Source organism: Equus quagga, chromosome 1, assembly GCF_021613505.1.
Source record: "Equus quagga isolate Etosha38 chromosome 1, UCLA_HA_Equagga_1.0, whole genome shotgun sequence".
In the NCBI taxonomy this organism is placed as follows: Eukaryota; Metazoa; Chordata; class Mammalia; order Perissodactyla; family Equidae; genus Equus; species Equus quagga.
In genome coordinates this window covers 145264958-145282724 of record NC_060267.1, presented here as the reverse complement: position 1 = coordinate 145282724, position 17767 = coordinate 145264958, and the positions used below count along the sequence as shown (strand labels likewise).

The 17767-nt window shown below is 40.0% G+C and overlaps 1 protein-coding gene across 1 annotated transcript in view; it reads left to right on the top strand.

The window, feature by feature from the left end:
* Positions 1–17767, top strand: part of WDR48 (WD repeat domain 48) — a 44677-nt gene that overhangs the window by 20300 nt on the left and 6610 nt on the right. Inside the window, exons 8-16 of the mRNA XM_046662760.1 lie at positions 2769–2993; positions 4964–5038; positions 5961–6063; positions 6879–6976; positions 11499–11606; positions 11936–12032; positions 14079–14174; positions 16506–16611; positions 17590–17677. Of these exons, the coding sequence (XP_046518716.1) occupies positions 2769–2993; positions 4964–5038; positions 5961–6063; positions 6879–6976; positions 11499–11606; positions 11936–12032; positions 14079–14174; positions 16506–16611; positions 17590–17677 (996 nt within the window). The remainder of the gene's footprint in view (positions 1–2768; positions 2994–4963; positions 5039–5960; positions 6064–6878; positions 6977–11498; positions 11607–11935; positions 12033–14078; positions 14175–16505; positions 16612–17589; positions 17678–17767) is intronic.

The window sequence follows — 17767 nt, the reverse complement described above, 5'->3', positions numbered from 1 at the left end:
CAGTTCTAAATGTGCTTTTACTTTAGTTGATTTAAATAGCATGTATAGTTATAAATGCACTTTGTCTGAAGGCAGCCACACTTACTGTAAGCAGAGGCAGTGATATGGCTGTACTTTCAAAGTTGCCTGTCAGCCTTACAGTGCATAATTAAGCAGATGTCATTCCTCCCGTAGTTCCTCCTCCATCCGTTTTCCTAATTGGCACGTATAGACTAAATGTAAATTTAACCACCAGCAACGCAGCATGTTTACTTTAGGGAACTGATCAACAAACAAGTATAATAGCTACTCATTTGGAAAAAAGAGAGGAGGACAAAAGAACCTGTATGTACTAATTCTCAGACTTTTGTAATATGAAGGGAATAGTTATCAGGTACTGCACCAGAGTATGTATTGCATCCTGCAGAGTTGCCCTGCAGGCTTATAATGGAGGGTCTCTGGTGGCATTGTAAGTCAGGGACTTGTGATAAGATATATATAACAGGCCAGTGATCCCATGGGTGTCAGCCTGTTGCCTCACTTCCTTTGTTGTAGAGTAGGATCCTTATTTAGCAGATCTTACTATTTGAAGTCTGTCACCTTTGCAGTTGTTTTGATTGGTGCTGACATTACTAGGCCAAGCCACCTGACTTTTTGGTCCTTGTGCTTGCTCAGGCAATTGCTTGAGTAGCTGGGACAACATGCCATGTTGGTTTGAGTCAGTCATGTCCTCATGTATCACTCACAGGGTTTTCCTGGTGGTAATATAAGTCCTGCTGAATCTAGCTTGGAGGTCCAGGGGTCTCTGAGCTTTAGGCCACTCTTTGCCCCTGACTTACCTGGCCCACTTGGCTGTTCCCTATTGCAGTTGCAGTTGTGTATGAATGACCATCCCAGAAACACTTACGTTAGTCAACAGCACCCTGGTCCCAATACACGGGTACCTCTCATCTCCATTGGAAAAACACAGAGCACCTGATCAGGGCTGTAGAATCTGTGCCCCTAAGTCTGATTGAGCAGAACCATTTGGGGCCTTCTGCCCTAGTCCCAGGAGTCACCTCATAATGAGAGAGTCTTCATGTTTATCCAGTGGAAGGGTGGAGGCAGTGGAAAATGTTTTAATGACTCTTCCAGCTTCTACAAGATATCAGGCACTAGAATTCCTATAAAATAGGCACACACTTCAACCATACTACCAAACACTGTAAAGAAGTTTGCTAATAATTGTACTTTGAAAGTAATTGCTGTCTATTTGGGGGCATGCTTTTTAGCAGTCTTAGAATACTGACTACCGTCAAAGATTATTTTGTCTTCTACATCAGGGTTGATAAAACTCTGTTTTCTCATCTGCTTGTAGATGTGTACTTTGGGTTTGGGACATATCTCTTCCTGTTGCAAGTCACCCAGGCTATGAGGACTTTGAACCCATTATCTTTGCCTTCCTTATCCTCAGATTGTCAAGCCTTGCTCCCTGTAGATACGTGGTCTAGGATCTGAGTGATCAAAGCTTTACTGACAATTTGCCACCTCAGGGTAGCATCTTTTCCAGGAATGGGGAGCCCCTCCTTGCCCTCTCTCCATTAGACTGCCGCAGGTCTCCCACACACATATTGAAGGTCTGCTTGTAATCTTCCTCTTTAGTTTCTTTATTGGTTAGTTTCTTGTGTAAACTAGTAGTCTCTTGTGAACTAGTCAGAATAGGTGATTAAAACACAGATGCTCCTCGCACCTTATGGGGGAGTCTCCTAGTATGTGTTCATTTAATTAAACATGTCCAGAGTTCTAAAGGCCCTTTCAAGTCACAGGCATGTTAATAAATCCTTAATGTTGCTGAAGGCCTCGTCTGTTCAAATACTTTCCGAATCTCCAAGCCCACAACTATCTTCTCTTTGAAACTCTTTGCCTGCTTAATTTCATACACCAGCACCAGCAGTTGCCTTTGTCCTTGGGGTCATTTTTTCCCCAGAGAAACAAGTTTTTATCCTCTTCTGTAAGTCACCACAGTAACTGGTAGAGAACACCAGGCATGCTGAATGCAAATGTAGGGTGGCTGAGTCAGCCAGTTTCTGTCGGACTCACAGTGTGCTCAGCCCTAATTTCTGTGCCAGCAACTTCTTTGTAGTTGATGCTCCTGAACCTTTAGAAATTGTCAGAATTGCTAATGTTAACTCTGAATGCTCAGGGTCCACATTTTATATTAATAGAGGTTGAACTTGAGGCTCATATGGGAAGTATCCAAGGTCACAGAGAGTGAGTGGTAAGCCTGTGACTAGTTTTTACTTCTGATGCCTGTCAGTAGAATCCAAGAGACCTGGCAGGCCACCAGGAATCCAGAGCCCTGAGGGAAGGAACGAGACTGAGGTGTGACCCAGGGCTCCAAGAGGCTTGCTGTCCTAGTGCAGTGCTTCTCAAACTTAGCATACCAGAATGACCTGGAGAGGCTGTCAAAACAGAGATTGCTGGGCCCCACCAGAGTTTCTGCCTCATTAGGTCTGGAATGAGTCCCAGAAATTTACATTTCTAACAAGTTCCTGGGGGATGCCAGTGCTGCACGTGCCCAGGTAGAGGACAAAGGCAGTTTTGCTCAGAGGTTTCCCCTGCTTGAGCATGAACCGTTGCCTTTGGTCATTTCAGCCTGTGGTGCATGCATAAGTCTTTATCAGAGGCAGAAATACTGGTTGTTAGAAGTATGTGTTTGACCGTGGGGAGTCAGGAGAGAAGCCAAGTGCAAAGCACAGGAAAGCAGGAACTTTGTGACAGGTTCTAACCTTAACTTTCTTTGTTCCCAGTGCCTTTCTGGCAGTTCTGATGGGACAATTCGCCTTTGGTCCCTTGGCCAGCAGAGATGTATAGCAACGTACCGAGTCCATGATGAAGGTGTTTGGGCTCTGCAAGTCAATGATGCCTTTACCCACGTGTATTCTGGAGGAAGGGACAGGAAGATTTATTGTACAGACCTAAGAAACCCTGATATTCGGGTGCTCATTTGTGAAGAAAAAGCACCAGTTCTCAAGGTGTGGCATATATTTTAGTTTTACAATTAAGATTGTTACATGTGATAGGCAAATATAGCAAAATCTCTATTAAAACATGAATCAACCGTGGTATTTTATTTGAAAAAGGTATTTTAACATTTTTGTTAGTCACCTGTGAAGAAATTGCAACTTTTTGGGTACCTTGGGGACCCGTGTCTCTCCCACTGGCAAATTCTAGTGAGATTGCCCCATATTGCTCCGGAGGAGGAATATGAGGAGTTCAGTTGTCTGTGAGCAGACAGCAAAGCAGAAATGTGTACATTGCCTCAAGAGGGAGGTGTGGAAGAGTGCTCCTGAAGAAGAGGGAACGAGCTGGTTCATACTCTAAACCATTACTGCCTCAGAGCAGTCCTGATAATCAGGATCTGGGATGTGGGTAAAAGGGCACTTGAGAGGCTATCCATATGAACACCTGCTAAAAGTGAAGCCTGGACTAGAAAATGGCCAGATCATACGACAAGATGTTCAGCCTCACTAGTAATCAGAGAATTGTACATTAAAGCAACAGTGAGGAAATTTCCAGATTTAAAATGGAGGCATAAAGACAGCACGGTCCCCTCTTCTCAGGAATCATCTGAAAACAACAAAGACAACAAGAAACAGAATTGCAGATACTCATCATCTGCAAAATTAAGTGCTATCTGAAACCCAGACCATGGGATAGGAGGAAGGGCTGAAAAAGGGAGTAGAGGCCCAATGAGATAGTTGAGAGGATGCCTGTGGTCTGAGAGTTCCCATGAAACTGGCCGAGTACAGTTTTTTAAGCTATATGGCACACCCTAATGGACAAAACCAGTAATCCTTTAGAGAAGCAAGAGAATTAAGGCTGAAATCCTACAGACACAGCATGTGTGTAGGAAGCAGGCTGATGGGGGAAGACAAGTGTAGAGGAGAGACATTCTGCATTGTGAGTCCTGCAGCTGCCGGGATCTCTTGGCTCTGGAGAAAAAGATGAAAAGAACTTAGCACAAAGTGAAATAAGTCAGAGGGTGAAAGTCACATACCATATGATCTCACACATATGTAGAAGATAAAAACAACAACAAACTCATAGAAACAGAGGTTAGATTGGTGGTTACCAGAGGGGAAAGGGGGAGGGAGGGGGGCGAAAGGGGTGATTAGGCACTTGTGTGCGTGATGGATTGTGCTTAGTCTTTGGGTGGTGAACATGATGTAATCTATGTAGGAATTGAAATATAATGATGTACACTTGAAATTTATATAATGTTATAAACCAACGTTACCACAATAAAAAAAATTTTTTTAAATAACTTAGCATAGACATAACCGTGTGTTATAAGGAACTTCACTTTGAACTGAAGAGGATTCGTGTTTGCTAGTCGAGCCCTGTCCCCAGGACTCGAAACCTGCGATTTCCTGGTACCGGAAGAATAGTGGATGAATGAAGATTGCATGCACATAATATATACGTGGGTTTATGTCTCTTTTTCTATGTATAGTATTTTAAAAATACAGAGGGACACACAGTAAACTTCACAAATGTACTGTCCTTAGGCAAGAGGGGCGAATTAATGGATACTTTTCACTTTTGCTGTGTTGTTAGGATGCTTTTTTGCTACAAACATTTTCAAAAAAAAAAGAAAGTTATTTCCTTGTTATTGAGAAAGATCATAAAAAGAGTAGCAAAAAAATATTTATGGTAAGTCATCCTTTTGAATGTCTTCATTTAGATACCTTAAATTAATCACACTTAAAACTTTGTCACTGTTTTTGGTAAGTCACCCCTATTACACTTTTATAGAGTGTATATTCCTTTAGCAAAGAGACTGCCTCATTCTTATGTGCATCCCTAGCTTTTAGCACATGCCATGGTATAATCGACACACAAATGTTGAATGGAGGAGTTGCTATTTAGTAATGTATGGCTAGTCCTGGCAGTTCAGAAGAGTCAGCATTCTATAAAGCAACATTTTTTGCTTTATTTTCAGATGGAGCTTGATAGATCAGCTGATCCCCCTCCTGCAATCTGGGTTGCAACAACTAAGTCTACAGTAAATAAATGGGTAAGTGAGCCACTGTTGACCTGGCAAAGGTTTATAAACAGTGTGGTTTGTTATCAGAGACCTGCCAGATACCAGTAGCAAATGCTCACTATGACCTGACTCTCAGCATGCTTTTGGACAGTGGCAAAAATCTGAAAGCCCCTATGGATGCAGGTGTGATCCTAAGGATTTTACTAAAATTAAGGTAATAGTCAAAATGAAACTTCTGTCTTCTACTTCTTTGTCAGGAGCCAAGATAGGCATTTGATGTGCTTAGAACAGGCACTGTTGCCTGATAAAACCAGTAAATATTAGCACAGCTTCTAAACTCATGAACCTGCATTTGAAAATAGGCAGCCCAAGGACCAGCACAGCAGGGAAGCTCGTTAGGATTCTCTTTTTTCTAAACCTAAGACAAAGCAGAAAATTGTGCTTTCAAATTCGTCTCCCTTTTCTTCACATCATGGAGAACAGGGATAGAAATAGAGGATAAACAGAGAGAAGTCATCAAAAATACTTTTAATTCTTAAATCTTAATTAAAGAAGATTTAAGTTTTCTTACTTACCAGACTATTTGTGGATAATAAAAGAGAAAGTGATTACATGTATTCCTGTTTATATGCAGGTCCAGTGGTCTTTCTCTGTACTTATAAAAAATACTGTATATCTTATCTAAATTTTATTGTTCTAATTTGAGATCAACAAAGCTTTACCTGCAAGAGTACCTAGTGTTCTCTCCAAAAAAACAACATTCCCTTCTTCATATTTGTTTGTTTGTTTGTTTTTAATCATGGTAGATAATTGTACTTCGTGACTAAGTATTTTCTAGTTGATGTTATTGTTGAGTTTTTCTCATTTGTTCTTTGTTTTTCTTGCCACTTTAAACAGATTGGCAAAGCTTACAGAGCATAAAATGATTAAATAATAAATTTTGTTCCTTTAGACATTGAAGGGAATTCATAATTTTAGAGCCTCTGGAGATTATGACAACGACTGTACAAATCCCATAACCCCCCTTTGTACGCAGCCTGACCAGGTTATTAAAGGTGAGTAAGGAAATTGGGAGGTAATGTACCTTTTATTGAGGTTAATTGTTGTTACTAAGAGATTGACAAAAATAAAGGAGATGACCTTTCTTTAAATGTAATTCTTATGTCAACAAAAGACTAATAGTCTATTGGTTTATTTTTAATAAAAGAAAAACATTTAAAAATGCTAACGTGGGCTTTCTTGAGTTAATCTTTTTGCTTAGCATCAAAATAGTCATGGTCTTGGTAAAGCCAATAGCCATTTTGTAAAATATATAAAGTTTAATGTTGCCTTTTGGCACAAATGAGAAAGGTCATATCTGGTCCTCAAATTGTACATGCTACAGCTGAGAGTGGCAACTCTAACGTAGAGTTTGAGATTAGAATATTGAATGGTGCATTCATCTGTAGTTAGATGTCCGTGCTATTGCCTTTAGGTTACAGTGTCCATTCAGGAGGCATAAAAGAGAGGGAATATAGGAAGCAAAAGTTAATGAGAGATCGGACTAATTCAGAGATTTCCTGCCCTCATTTGAAATTTGCCAGATTTTCCAATGGGTAAAACTGGTTGCCCTTCACAATTTTCCACTAGTAGCCTCTTGAAATGAGGAGTCCTTTAACTCATAATCTATCATTAAAATCAGATAGTTTTTCTTTAATTGGCCTTAAATTGCCTTAGATGTAATTATATAGTCTTCTCATTTGCCTTCTCATTTCTGGTGGCTAGTATGACTTATGTTCTGTTACAGGACAGTTAACAGTTGTTGCCATTCTGTGAATTTAAATGTAGAAGGATTGTTTTGCTAATTGTGTGGGTTTTTTTTTTCTTTTAGGGGGTGCTAGTATTATTCAGTGCCACATTCTTAATGATAAGAGACATATATTAACCAAAGATACCAATAATAATGTGGCATATTGGGATGTATTGAAGGTGAGTATCTTTTTGTATTAAATATAAGTTATTGGATCATGTATCCCTTTTATTTTTTATTGTAAAATATATATAAAATAAGATAATATAATGTATAAATTAAGCTTTAATTGTGATAATACCTTATGTTGTGTGTGGATACTTTCTTATATGAATATTAGATAAGGCTTTTTAAACACCTAAAATTTGAATGGAACCATTTTCTCTGTTGAGTATGTTACAAACTGTGTTATTTGCTGCCATACCTTAAAATGAATACATTGGAGTTCCTCATCCTTGACCTTACTAACATTTTGGGCCAGATAAGTTTTTGTTGGGGAGGTGGAGAGAGGGATCTGTCCTGTACATTATAGGATGTTTAGCAGCATCTTTACCTGCTACCCACTAGATGCCAGTTACCACTTTCTCCTCCCATCCCCTCCCCACTTCAGTTTGGACAGCCAAAAATGTCTCCAGACATTACCACATGTTTATGGGGAGGAAGAAGGATGCAAAATCACTCTAGGTTGAGAACCACTGGAGTATATGAAATAAGTTTGGCCTTTTCTTAGGATTTACAGCCATCACTGTGAGCATGTTATAACTCTGGGTCATGTTACAATGGCTCCCTCTGGGATAGTTGAGATATATTAAGTTGTTCAACCACATTCTAAATAGCACTAAACAATTTATGGGCAGATTGATAAGTTTGCTTTTAGAGTTCTGATAAATGTTCCTTCGTAGTGTTGTTAGTATATTTGAATGAGTATTACGTACAGAGAATTGTATTGAGAGTCATAGTGACGGAAGAGTCTGTACCATGATCCCTTCTTGTAGGAGGGACAAGAGTGGGGGAATGTGAAAGCCTTTTAGGTAAAGAATCATCAAATCACAGGAAAGCTTATGGACAAGGGCAATTACTTACAACTGGAGAAATCAGGAGAGCTTCATGGTAGAGAATTCATTTGAACAGGGTCTTAAAGGATTCCAGCAGATGAATAATGGGAAGGCATTTTAGGAAGAGGGAGTGAATGACATAGGCACGGAAGAAGGAACGTACATATTCAGGGCAAGGTGAGCAGTTTTGTGTAATTGGAGACCAGAGTGAGTATAAGGGAGGAGTAGTGGTTTAAGAATGAAAGATAAGAGTCCAGTCATTTCCCAAAGAGCCTTGAATTGCAGGCCCCAGAGTTGGCCTTTCTTTGGTACTTCCTAAAGAATCTCGATCTTAGATGGTTTTAGAGCAGGAAAATCCCACGTTCAGAGCAGTAGTAGTATGGGTAATGAGAAAGAAGCTGGATGACAGTTGTCTTACGCTTACTGGTTCGGGGATCTAACAGCAGAGGTAGATGTTGGGTGTATTATAAAGGGAGAATTGAAAAGATCTGGTGTTTTGGTTAGGCTCCTGGTTATAAGGAACAGAGATTCATTTAAATTAACTTCTGGATCTAAAGAATAAGATAAACAAGTTTCTTTCTGGGAAAAGAGACCATCTCTGAATAGAAACCTTGGCCTGACTAACACTTTCCTTCCCTGTGGGGCAGCTGTGTGGGAAGTCACATTGCAAAACAGTTGTTTGCTGAGCATCACTTCAGAACAAGAGGCCTTAGTTGAGTGGAAAATTTAATTGCAGCGGGCTGCAAAAGTCTGATTGGTTTTTCTTACAGTAGAGATATGCTTATCAGGGGACTAGAAACTCAGCATTTGTGTCAGAATGGGGTGTTGTGGAGATGGGGAGGCTCCAGAACAGCCCTAAGGACCTCATCAGCAGGAACTTTGATACTCCACTACTACTGTGGCCCTAGCTCTGCACTGTGGCTGGGCTTCACCTCATACTTCCCAGCATTGATGCTCTCCAGAATAGCTAATAAAATCTAATCAGGCCAGCTACTCTTTGAGGGTTGACTTACTGATTTCCTGACTATGGGTCTGATATCCATTCTTGGTCTAATTAGCTGAAGCATTAGTAGAGTCATGCTGTCTGAATGGGAGGTAGTTCTGCATCGATGGGACACAGAGCTGGCATGCACGATAATTGGCATTTTTGTGTCCCTAGCAGCTTCCCATATCCAGACACCAGATCTTGAAGTTTCAAGATCAAGTGATCGGATAAAATGGACATGACATTAAACAGAAGTAGGGAAGTCAGGAGCATTTAAGAACATAGGCTCAGAGTTGGATAGAGGTACATTCTAATCTTGACTCTGCCAGCTATTAGCTAAGTGATGTCCCAGAATATGCTGAACCTCTCTAAACCTCTGTCTTCATTCTTGAAATGTGGGTGGTACCTATTTCTTGGTGATGTTAAGGAGATGTTCAAGAAATATATAGCGTAGTGGCTGGCAGATAATAGGAGGCTGTTGTACTAATACCGGTGAAACAGCATCATCAGATGTTTATCTGGACTAGGGTGGGAACAAATGGAATGGCAACAAATAGAATGGTTAGATATTTAGGCCTGTGGATAAGAGTGATGCTTGAGTGAAAGGGAGTATGAAGGAAAGGAAAGAGCAGAGAGGAATCTCAGATTTGTAGATTAGATAGTTTGGTGAGTGTAAGTGATACATGGGATGTAAGGAAAAATGATTTGTTGGGGAAAAGGGACATACTGAGAAAGACAATGAATTTGAGTTTATGTGGGATATCTGGGTGGAGGTGTCTGCTGGGCAGACAGCTATACCACCCATTGCACAGATGGAAGAACTGGGCTGGAGAAATAGGTTCTGCAGTCATCAGCTCATGGATTACAATTGAAGTCATAGGAAGTATCAAAGTTTCCAAAGGATACATCTATACTGAACAGAAAAGAAACCAAGTCATCGCTCTTTCAGGAATTGTTAGAAAAAGAGGAAGCCACAAAGGTGTATAGTAAAAAAGGATAAGAAAACCAAGAGCTGATGGCAGCTCAAGCACTAATTTAAGCCTTCCAGAAAGGAGCTTGTGGTTAGCAGCATTGGCCTGCTGAGAGTTCATATAAGATGTGGGATATAGTATGCTCATGGATTTAACCAGTGAAGAGGATGGTGTCTGGGGAGAACAGTTTCTAGGGAGTTCTAAGGCCAAAAGCCAGATAGAATGAGTTGAGTAGTGATTGGGAGGTGAAGAGACAGAATTTGAGTGGAGACCATCTTTCATGAAATTTGGCTTTGGTGAGGTGGGCAGCAAGAGGCAGTTGCTGGAGAGGATTTAGGGATCAAAGGGTTAAGGGAAGGTTTTGTCTCAGTGTTTGTATGTTTTTGAGATGGGAGAAATTTGAGCATGGTTCACTGCTCATGGAGAGAAGCCAGTAGAGACATCAGAGGGTAAATGATGGTACAAGGTCCCCAAGAAGTGAGAGGTGAGGGGATCTAGAGCTTAGCAAGAAGGGACACCTTTTTCCTTGTACCAAGAAGAATGGTAGCAGAAAGTTAAGAGGATTCTGTCAAGGCTTCCCTTTTTTTGAGGAGAAGAGGTCAGGCTCATGTTCTGAGGGTAGTGAGGGAGGTGTCAAGGTCAAAGATATGAGGAGAGTAAAGATTTAGCAGAGAAGCTGTGAAGAATGGACTTTGCTAACAAGACATCTCAGCATTAATGATCCAGTTGAAGTTGGAGACTGTATATTTATACTAGGAATATTGTCAAGGATTTGAGAGGCCAACATGTCCTATGTGTTGTCCATGTGGATGTTGATATTGTCCATGATGAAAGAAAGAACTCAAGGTGAACTGCACGACACTGAGCCAGGGCTGCAGTCTCTGATGAAGGAGGGAGAGAGTGACCACAGAGATTGCTAGATGGCGTTAAGGAAAAGGGTACAGCTTACTGCAGCTAAATGACGTGGCCGCAAAGAAACAGGAGTTTTTACATGGAGATGATGGAATAAAGGTCTGTATATGCCTTTAGGGAGCTGTCGGATGTGGGAGAAGAAGCAGAGTCACCCTTTGAGAAGACGGTTATGAAGTGGGACCCTCAGGAAAGAGCCAGGTTGCTGTTAGGACAAGGAGGTGGATGAAACATGCTGTGATGTGCTTCAGGATTGAAATGAGCTGTAATTGGAAATGCTCCATGGCACCAGAGGAAGTTGAGGACATACTTTTGGGGAGCACACATATTTAGAGAATGAAAATAAGGAAGGATTATAATGGTCAAGAAAGAGAAACTCAAAACTGCTGCCTATGTTATAGCTGTTGTGTGAAGGTAGCTTCACAGTTCTCTTAAAGTGCTTAGTAACTGTTATTTGTTCCTTGAAGATTTTTTTGCTTCATTTGACTTTGCTTCCAGATAAACGTGGTGGTATGTTATATCAATATAAGCAAAATCAAATTGTAGTTTCCAAAAAAGAATATGCTGTGGTTTTTTAATTTAAAATTTTAATAGCAGATAGTTATTTAAAGATAAATGCTTTAAGATAAAACTATGTGACCACATCTTTTTGAAATGTATTTTAGACTCCATTTTATTTAGACAAATGTGAAAGTGTACAAAATTTTAAATAGCTAAGTCAGAATCAAATCAATTTACCACTTAATATTAGTAATTATTGTACGTTCTTTTTGGTGTGTAGGCATGTAAAGTTGAAGATCTGGGCAAAGTGGATTTTGAAGAGGAAATTAAGAAAAGATTTAAGATGGTATATGTGCCCAACTGGTTCTCAGTAGACTTAAAAACAGGGGTAAGTTAACAAACTGATATTTGTGTACTTTGGGATAGTAGAAAATTTCTAATACAGCTGAAAATTAAGCAGTGTTAGTTACAGAGTCCTATGTTTTTAAGTGTGAAAGGAAAAAAAATTTAATTTTAACACTTGCAAAATGCAGTTTAAATGCCTTTTGCTCTCCCAGTAAATTAAATTGTGATTACATTCAGTCACATGAAACACATTTTGGTTTTGAATCTGCGGCTTAGCACTTTAGTCAAATCGAGCAAATAAATAAGGATTTAGAGACTTATTGGGAGGATGTATCAAATAGAATGCCACTAACCATTTTTTCCTTGTGACAGATGTTGACTATTACTTTGGATGAGAGTGACTGTTTTGCTGCTTGGGTTTCTGCGAAAGATGCTGGCTTCAGCAGCCCTGACGGGTCAGATCCAAAACGTGAGTTTAGGTATCCTTCTTTCCCTCCTTCCAAAAGAGAAGGGGGATCTGTGCTGTTTTTTGCTACATGCTCATCTTTTTTTAATATTTTGGTTTTTAAAATCATTTTTCCTGAAATCCGTTTATCCTCTCATATGGAAATGGAAAATACTATTCTATTTTAAGTGCTTGAGAGGACTTGATTTTTCTCACAGTCTGCGGTTTAGCTTTAACAATTAAATACACAACACACTGTCTACCCTTAAACCATTCTGGAAATCTGTTAGGTTAGGAAAAGTGAAGCTGGGAAACAGGTTTCTTGTTGTTGTTGGTTTTCCTTTTTTTTTTTTAATTGAGGTATAATTGATGTAATATTGTATTAGTTTCAGATGTACAAAATAGTGACTCAATATTTGTATATATTGCAAAATGATCACCACAATAAGTGTAGTTAACATCCATCACTGTACACACATTTTTTTCCTTGTGATGAAAATTTTTAAGATCAAATATCTTTAAGATTTGAAATATGCAATACAGTATTATTAACTATAGTCACCATGCTGTGCATTACATCTCCATGACTTATTTATTTTATAATCAGAAGTTTGTACCTTTTGACCTCTTTCACCCACCTCTGGCAACCACCAGTCTGTTCTCTGTATCTATGAGTTTGTTCTTTTTTAAAATTTTTTTTAGATGCCACATATAAGTGAGATCATATGGTATTTGTCTTTCTCTGTCTGACTTATTTCACTTAGTATAATGCCTTCAGGGTCTATCCATGTTGTCGCAAATGGCAAGGATTCATTCTTTTTTACATCTGAATAATACTTCATTGTGTATACACATACACACCACATTTTCTTTATTCATCCATCAGTGGACACTTAGGTTGTTTCCATATCTTGGCTATTGTAAATAATGCTGGAGTGAACATGGGGTGTGTATATCTTTTCAAGTTAGTGTTTTTGTTTTCTTCAGATAAATACCAAGAAGTGGAATTGCTAGATCCTATGGTAGCTCTGTTTTTAAGTTTTTGAGGAACCTCCGTACTGTTTACCATAGTGGCTGCACCAATTTACATTCCCACCAACAGTGCACACCTGTTTTATTTTCTCCACATCCTCACCAACACTTGTTATTTCTTATCTTTTTGATAATAGCCATTCTAAGAGATGTGAGGTGATATCTCATTGTGGTTTTGATTTGCATTTCCCTGATGATTAGTGATGTTGAGCATCTTTTCATGTACTTATTGGCCATCTGTATGTCTTCTTTGGAAAAAGGTCTATTCAGATCTTCTTTCCATTTTTTAATCAGATTTTTTTTTTTGCTGTTGAGTTGTATGAATTCTTTATATATTTTGAACATTAACCCCTTTTCAGATAAATGATTTGAAAATATTTTTCCCCATTCAGTAGATTGCCTTTTCATTTTGTTGATGGTTTCCTTTGCTGTTCAGAAGCTTATTAGTTTGATGTAGTCTTGCTTGTTTATTTTTGCTTTTGGTTTCAGATCCAAAAAATCATTGCCAAGACTAATGTTAGAGAGCTTACTGCCTGTGTTTCCTTCTAGGAGTTTTATGGTTTTCAGGTCTTAAATTCAAGTCTTTAATCCATTTTGAGTTATTTTTTGTGTGTATTGAGAAGAGACTCATCTTTTAAGAGTCTATTATATTTTGCTGATTATATCATTGGTCAGTATTCTCTTAAGAATGTAGCATGTAGAAATACCTGATATATACAAGCATAGTTTTAGTGGATTTATATGGAAATAGCCCTTTAAAGAATGCAATTCATGTTTTTGTTTGTTTTTAAATGGTTACATCTGAACAACCAAATAGAATATCTGTTTGCTCTATATTATCACTGCTTTAAGCATTCTAAGATAAAGTTTTAATAGAGTTGGCAAAATCTCCAAAGTCTTTTTTTTAGACATCATTGGCATTGGGTTAAGAATTTAGCATTAGAATATGTGGAAACATAACTTTTCTTTCTTTCCCTCTATTTTTAGGTTAAAACTAGTAACTCTCTCTTCCATTTCTTTTAATTAACTCTTTTGCAGTGAACTTGGGGGGACTTTTGCTCCAGGCACTCCTAGAGTATTGGCCCAGAACACATGTGAATCCAATGGATGAAGAAGAAAATGAAGTAAACCATGGTTCGTGTTGTTGTATTGGGATAATTGATTAAAAATTACTCAGAAGTTAAAGATACTTAGACTGTTTGTTATGCTAAGAATTTTTAAGAAACATTTTAAGCATTTGCTAAATTGTGACATAATAAATATTTGTGATATGCCCAGTTTATTCCCCTCCTTTCCACATCCCAAAGTGAGAATGTGCATTCAGTCTTAACTGAGATTCCAAGAGAGCTTTCAGTCAGTGAGACTGCTCAAGCTGGGTGGAATAAACTCTATATAACTTCATCCTTAAAAGTAGGCCGTTTAACAGCCTTACTTCAAAGATATTTCTCAGAGTATTTGTGAACCTGCTGAATTTCCCTCTAAAGCTAGCTAATTAGCTGCATCAGAAAGCCAGGTTTGTCCTCGTAGAGTCGTACTTTATGTTGGCCTGAAATGTAGATACTACCTAGTTTGATAATCTACCTGATCTTGGCTCTGAATGTTTCAAAAAATCAAATTCCAACTCAGAAGTATCAGGGTAAGTCAACAAGTATGTGTGAAGCATTAGTATCATTGAGGACACTCAAAAGCTATATGTGCCATGCAGTAACTTGCTCTGGGCAGCAAAGGAGAACATGTTTTGAATGTATGAATTTGGCTCAGCTTGATTAAAGGAAGGGGGAAAAAGGAACTTAAAATTTCACAGCTCATATGTTACCTACAGCTGGTTGAAGAGTACTTGAGTCCCACCCACTGAGGGCTTACTCACCTGAGGATTCTTTGAATTCTCTGAAGATTCTGCTGAAGATTGCCCACTTCCGGTGGTCTACAGTGACGAGGACCTCCTGCTAGAGATTTGTTCTGGCTGACTGATTCATCCATAATGATTTTTGGAGTTTAAATTTCTTTTGCAAGGATGACATGCTTCTCTGAAAGCCAGTCTTCTGACGTTCCCATTAGGGAGAGGGCACTGACCCCAACCATGAGGGCTTTTCTTTTATGTCACCTGGCCCAGTTTGCTTCCTGTCAGAATTGTACAGTGGACCATGAACCAGAGAAACTCAATGGAAAGATCTCTCCACAGAGGGTTGAAAAAGCCAATTTGTGGTCTGGGCTCTGCCGTTTATCAGCTATGTAACTATGGGCATGTCATTTCCTGCTCTTGGCTTGTCCTCCATCTATGGCATGGCAGTTAGACAGAATGCCCTCAGAGGCCCAAGTAGATGATAAAGATTAAGTAATCAAAAAACAGTGGTACGGTCAGCACCCCTTGAATCCAAGCTTTGGTTAGGGGAGTAAGGAGGAAGTCAGAGGAAACCCCAAATCATCTCTAAAATCAAACTGCCACAGTAAATGCAGCTAGGGCCCGCCCACCTCCCCAGCTAGAGCTCAGGACACTGCACACTCCACCTGTCTGGTAATCTGCTGCACCTGCACAGTGCTCAGTGGATACTCAAGAGTTGCCTAGATTATACTTGGTGAGCAGCTCAAGTATTCAGAGGCCTATAGTGAGTTGCAGGTGGGGGTAATAAAGATAAATGGTCATAGACCCTGTCCTTCAGGGACTGACATTCTTGTGGGGCAGAGAGCTACCCACATAAAGCATTATGAGATCGGAGAGAAGTGGTGGATGCTATGAGAGAGGTTCTGCAAGTGCTAAGGATTTCAGAGGGTGAGCTTGCGTCCAGATCTATTAGGGAAGTGTTTATGAACAAGGTGGCACTTGAGCGAGGGTCTATTGCACTTGGATCAAAACATTACAAAGAAAGCAGAGTGAAGTGAAATCCGCGGAGAGCAATAAAAATGAGATTATGGCCTCTGAGGATTTTATTGTTTGCTAATACCTTAGCCATTAGTTACAGCTGCCATTAACCATAATTTTTTTTCCTGGACCCAGAAATTTTCTGAGCTTGGTGTTCTACGAAAGAAAAAAAAGGCACACTGCCGTCTGTAAACAAGCTGTGCTAGACCTCCCTGTGGCTGAAGTAGTTGGTTAGGTTTCCTTTCAAATCTCAAACATGAATCTCTTCTATTAAAATCCTCTAAAATGCAGTCATTTCTCATGAGCTACATCGCAAGTTGCCATATTTCATATTTTCAGGAATATAACTGTGGTTTGTTTTTTACTTTTATTTCTGAATGGCTGACTGATAGAACTTTTTTTTTTTTAAAGATTTTATTTTTTTCCTTTTTTCTCCCCAAAGCCTCCTGGTACATAGTTGTATAGTCTTCGTTGTGGGTCCTTCTAGTTGTGAAAACTTTTGACTTTAACAATCTTATGATGTTTGAAGCTTATGGAAACAAAATATTTAGGATCTGTGTTTTTAGCACTAACTGAATACTGACACCATCTGCATCTTTTCCCAGTAAATGGGGAGCAGGAGAACCGAGTACAGAAGGGAAATGGATATTTTCAGGTGCCCCCACACACCCCTGTGATCTTTGGTGAAGCTGGAGGTCGCACACTGTTCAGGTATGAGTAAGGACTGGAGGCCCTGCCTAAGAAAGCACCCCATTTGCTAAGAAGTATTGATTCAAACAGATATTATAGAGGGTTTATTGTTAACTTCTAGGGGTGTCATGGATTTGGAAACTTCCATCTCCATGAGACAGTTAAGTGTTTGATGCTAGTAGACCACATTCTGATTGAGAGCTGAGCCCCTGGTGTTAAAATGAGTTCAATACCTTGCCTCGAGGCAGCTTCTCTAGTGGTTTCTGCAGGAAACTCTCACTTTGTCTCACTTAGCCAGCGTGACTGCCAGGGTCAGGGAACAGATGGCATTTCCAGAAGTCCCTGCCCACAGAACAGCATCAGAGTAGGTAACTTCCCTCAGGCTAGGCCAGGCAAGACGGACTGGGCTGCTCCCGGGAACTGCTATGCGCAACAATGGCCTGACGTGAGGTTCGAGGCAGTCCTTCGTGAGGCGCCGCAGGGAAGAGCTGGACTGGCTTCACCTCCAAATTGCCAGTAAGGCCCTGGTGGAGTCACGGGGGGAGCTCACTAGAGTCTCCCAAAAGTAAGGACCAAAAGTAAGAAAATGTTTGTCTTGCCCTTGAGCGCTTGTCTTGCCCTTTCCCTTCTCTTCCTTTATGGTGGTTTCCTGAGAGTGTGGTTACCAGAAATATCCTGACCCCCATTATGTGTGGAGGCTTGTGCTATGCACTGTGGCACTGGCAGGGGACCTTTCTTGAGGGCTTTGCCTACATCACCCAAGGACTCAGAGGCAGCTGTAGTGTATGCCTGGCCTCAGATCTGGGGCCTGAGTTCTAGGGCCTGCTCTCCTTCCTAGCCGAGTTAGTCATTCTGCCTGGCTGTACTTTTTTCCTTCAACTGTCAGTTGGGGGTTTTCCTAAACGACCTCTGTAAGGGTCCCTCCCTCTAATGTGTGTTGACAGTGATTTTGTCATCTATGCTTGTTGTGTTGCTTACTACCTGATGGATTGTGTTTAGGCTGCTCTGCCGAGATTCCGGGGGTGAGACTGAGTCGATGCTTCTTAATGAGACGGTGCCACAATGGGTAATTGACATCACTGTGGACGTAAGTGTCTTCCACTACCACTTTGCCCTTTTACTTTTCCCAAATCATGAAGTTAAGAACTGCTTTAGACTGTATAATCTTAAACTTTCA